Source organism: Tribolium madens, unplaced genomic scaffold, assembly GCF_015345945.1.
Source record: "Tribolium madens isolate multiple individuals breed KSU strain unplaced genomic scaffold, Tmad_KSU_1.1 Scaffold_71;HRSCAF=194;Tcas5.2_LG6, whole genome shotgun sequence".
Taxonomy (NCBI): Eukaryota; Metazoa; Arthropoda; class Insecta; order Coleoptera; family Tenebrionidae; genus Tribolium; species Tribolium madens.
The window spans coordinates 1,561,084-1,565,638 of record NW_025401041.1 but is presented as its reverse complement, the minus strand read 5'-3'; the positions used below and the strand labels follow the sequence as shown (position 1 = coordinate 1,565,638).

General features: G+C 32.4%; 1 protein-coding gene across 1 annotated transcript; it reads right to left on the bottom strand.

Moving 5' to 3' along the window:
• Positions 1–963: 963 nt before the first annotated feature.
• LOC123008475 lies at positions 964–3,330 on the bottom strand. Its single transcript, XM_044404288.1, has one exon. It carries the CDS (start codon positions 2,208–2,210, stop codon positions 1,020–1,022), a length of 1,191 nt encoding a protein of 396 aa, XP_044260223.1. The 5' UTR covers positions 2,211–3,330; the 3' UTR covers positions 964–1,019.
• Positions 3,331–4,555: the final 1,225 nt, after the last annotated feature.

Here is a 4,555-nt window from a genome sequence, read left to right as displayed (position 1 = left end):
GCTGATCCCAACTTGAAACCGTCAAGCCGTTACCCCAAAAGGGAGCGCCTGGACCACGTGATCTCGCCTAATCGACGATAAGTAAGTACTCTCTTGTATCTCGAATACCGTTTTTTTTGACTCGGACGTTTTGCCCGTCGAGATTTATTAGTACCAACCTCTTCCCTTCATTTTTCCGACAGAAAAATTAAACTTCAATTATTTCTAATTATTTTCAAAATTTATATAACCTTCTTTTGTTAATCATATATTATTAATCCTTTAATTTTATTGTTGTAATTTAAACTCGTAAATTTAAGTTAAATGTGAACATATCGAAGCTGTGAAATGGCCTTCTAAATTGAATTTGTTTTTATTTTTTATTATCGAATTCAACTTAAGTTAATAATTTTTACAACCGGAATTCACTTTATAGTAATTAATTTTTTTTTATATTAAATTCTTTGTTTTTCCTCAAGGCCTTTCTTTCCTACTAGCTGACAAAAAAAAGCTACTTGGCGCCCATAGATAACCCCCACGACTCCGGCTCTCCCCCATCCTCTGAGCCCGGGGACGGTGTAAGTAAATTTTACGTGACAGTCTTTAGATTTAGTTTAAACCGTTTCAACCCTCACCGGTTTAAACATATTGTACCCTGTAGATTTTGACGCCCTGATTATGACGCTGTCAGACTTTTTGCCCTAGCTCCTTTGATTTTTCCGTAATCGTTTTTAAAAGTGATAATTGTCAGAATTATAAAATTTCAAATGCGTTTTTCTCAAAAACTATAAACCAGACAAACGTTTTACATTTATTATTCAATATCTCGAGCAATTGATCGTAGAATATTTTAACCTGTTGCATCATGTTCAGTGCGTGATTTCAAATGAATTATTGATAATAATCATCTTTTGTTATACATATCTATTCAGATAAAGGATTCAAATTACACTACAAGTTTTAATATAAAATAATAAAAACAAATATAATTTTAAAAGTTTTATCAATTTTATTTAGACAATTTTTACAATTTTTAAAAATTAAATCCAGTTTCGTTTTGCAAATTCTGTCACAATCAACTCCAGCTTCTTTTTATGCAAATCCGAACAAAATGTATCCATCATTTTGATAAACGTATCTGGTGAGAACTCGTTCAATTCTTTTACACTACCTTTTGGAGCAAAAATTGGAGTACACATGAAAACAATATGACCAAATTGCGAATTTGCAGCTTCCAACTTAAGCTCTTTCTCAAAATTTTCAAAACTAAACGGTTTCGTGTCACATTTTAACTGTTTCAAAACATCGATAAAAGTGTCATGGTACAATTTTATTAAATTATCACACTCGTTCTTAATTATGTCATTTTGAACACTTGAGAATAAGAAAAATATCAAATCTTTGGCGGGTGAACCATAGCCGTAAACTTGGAAATCCACCATCTTGTTTTTCGTGGGTTTCCCCGGCTCAATTTTAACCATGGTGTTATTGACCCAATAATCGTTGTGGATTAAAGTCGCAAAGGGTTCTTGTGGTGTTGTGGCCCAAACTCGGGGTTTCGCAAGGATCGTTTTGGCCCTTTCGTAGTATGGCGAATTGAGCGCACGAATTAAATCGCACATTTTTTCCTCCGTTTGACCGTCATCATCAGGCGGATTAAACGGCGTGAGATGTTTCTTGATATTTTTCTCAAAAATTTCCGGTTTCTTGATTTTGAGACCGAGTGGAACGGCATGCAAATGAGCTAAATCCTTAACTATGACCTTTGAAACATCAAGGTCAAACCCTATCGTACGGTCCAAGTTGACAAAACCCGCCATTTTGAGATTTTCAAGCAACAAAATGGCATCTGAATCGACTGTATCCGAATTGTTTCGATTTAATCGACTCCCTAAATATTTAGGGAAAAAGTCAATTAAAGTTGGCATTCCTTGTTCCTGTTGAAAGTTTCGCAACGTTGGCACTATGTCTTTGTAAAAGGCGATTTCATTCCGGAATGTCACTGGAGTGTTGAATATCTTCTGGATGAATTCGTTGGGTGGTACCATTTTTGCAACCGCATTTATTTCACTCGTTCCCTCGAGAGTTTTAACTGTGATATCCACACTGAGCATAAGACTACCATAATTTTCACCAGGGGCGGTCAAACGACGCACTTTATGTCCTAGAATGGTACACTGAGGATCTAAAGAGACCACTTCTTCAAGACAATCAATTTTTTGCACGTCCATTCTGACAAACACAGAGAGAAAGTGAACATTTTTGCAACTTATAGATGAAAAAAGTGACAGATTAGATTGTTATCACTGGAACTTGAAGACACACTTGAAGTCAAGGTCAAGTGTAAAATCACCTTTAAGTTTTTTAAGGTTTGTAACCACCCACGACACTTATTGCTTTTTAAATGCCTGATTTTTCATGCAATTTAAATGTACCTACATTTGTAGTTTAAATATATATATTTTTAAATAAGCGTCGTGTATTTATTTATTTTATTACGGAAATTTAACTCGCAAAATTTTGTGCAGACAGACAGACAACAAAGCAAGTTAAATAAAAGCTTATAAAAATAAACGAAATTCTAAAATTAACTTTGTTATAAATGCTTCAATATTAAATTTTGAAGAGATTTGAAGAGTAGCCTATGAGTTTAAAATTAAGTTGGCAATATTGAGAAAAGTAAAGACAGCAATTAGTTTAATTAAAGAAATAAAAATTTATACAACAACACTATAAAAATAAAAAAGTTGATAATCAACTACTCGTAGCACGAGCTAAACGAGCTATTTAATAGTTAATTAACCTACTGCACTCTTGCCTTGGTCTGGAATAATTTACATTATTAAGGTTGAAAAAATTTCACTTGTCATATTATAGCTATTAATATAACGAGAATATTATGCGATTTATAATAATCGAGGACGTTGCGACAGGCGAGTCATCTTAGGAATGTCCGAGATGGTTTAAACCGCAAATATTCGAGTTATATTCAAAGCTTTATCGTATCAATTTTTAAACAAAACACTGATTTAAAAGTAATAGAAGATTTTGGTATTCCCGCACATATTTTGAAGTCAGCAGAAAGTGTGAAAATGAATTTGTTGCCAGACAAGTCAAAAATTCAATACGAAAAAGAATATCGTGTTTTTTGTGAGTGGCGAGACAAGGAACAGGTTGGAGGTGCTGGAGAAACAGAAATGGAAAGTGTACTATTCAACCATGTGGTAATTTTTTTTCTAAAATTCCTGGAAAAATTGCTACATATTGCTACATGCGCCAGAACTCGCACCCCAGGGAAAAATGCCATATAAGGTAAGATACCAGGAACATGGAAAAAATGTTAAAAAATTTTATCTGTAAAAATTTCGAAGTTATGAGGGTTTAAAGTTTGCACTTTAACTCTATTTATTTTTGTTGGAAAAATAATTTTCCAAGTTTTTTTGCTATAGGCTATTAAAAGAGGAAACAAGGAAGCTGTATCCTAAATTGTAACTCTGTTTAATGTTATTTGTGGCTTTTATTGGCAAAAATTTTGTCCCTTTGCTAAATAATTGTACAAAAACATATACAAGATCATCAGTATCATTAAATATATATAAAAAAATCAAATGTCAAAATTTTTTGACATAGAATTTTTTAAACATTTTTTTCATGTTCCTGGTATCTTACCTTACTTGAAAATTTTCTCTGGGGCGCGAGTTCTGGTGCACCCTGTATTTCAAACTCGAAAATCTAGCTATGTAACACCGGCATTAACACTGCATTAGGAGAAGTGCAGTTGGGTGGATGGGAGTCCATTAAGTTTGCAAAGGGGTATTTAGAAGAAAATCTAGAAAAGAAGATTTCTATTGCGCATAAAATTCAGGTCGGAAGGGTATCTATGGCAAGTGCTTCTGGTACTAAAGAATCAATGAAAATGTGTGCTGAATTATCTGGGAGCGCTACAGGAGATGCGGCAGTCAATATGGATGGGAAAGATGTGTCTTTCAATTTTCATAATTGTAAAAATATTGAAATTAATGTTCAAAAATAATTTTATACTATGTTAATAAGTTATCAGTTCTAATAAATTATTACAATAAATCATATCTGGCAGTAACTGATGTATTATGTGAAACTAACGTGTTATGGTATTTCTATAATATTATGACCCATATAATTGTACCGAAATATTTGCAATTATAGAGACATAATAAACGATGATACGACAAAATTATTATCGAATTAAATTATTAAATGCTATTATTTTCTAATCTTATCTATAATCGTTTTCATATTAATGTGCTTTGAAGTTATTCGTTGGAAGGTATCGCTTTGAGGTGGCAACCATGCAAAAATTCCAACAAGCCTAACTTCAATCTTCCCTAAAAAATATCTTTTCAAATAAATACCCAAGTTTGTGAGGTAGCAAAAAATTAATAAAATTAACAACAAACATAAAGATTTTTGTTATTATTAATGTGATTAAATTTATTCTGAATGACACTTTTTGTGTGAATCGGCCTTTTAAGTAAAAATACATTTAGACTTCTACAACCTACTTGATGCAAATTAATATGAAAAAAAGTATACATTG

Coding starts and splice junctions, on each gene's coding strand:
- LOC123008475 (XM_044404288.1), bottom strand. CDS start 2,210: ATGGACGTGCAAAAAATTGATTGTCTTGAAGAAGTGGTCTCTTTAGAT.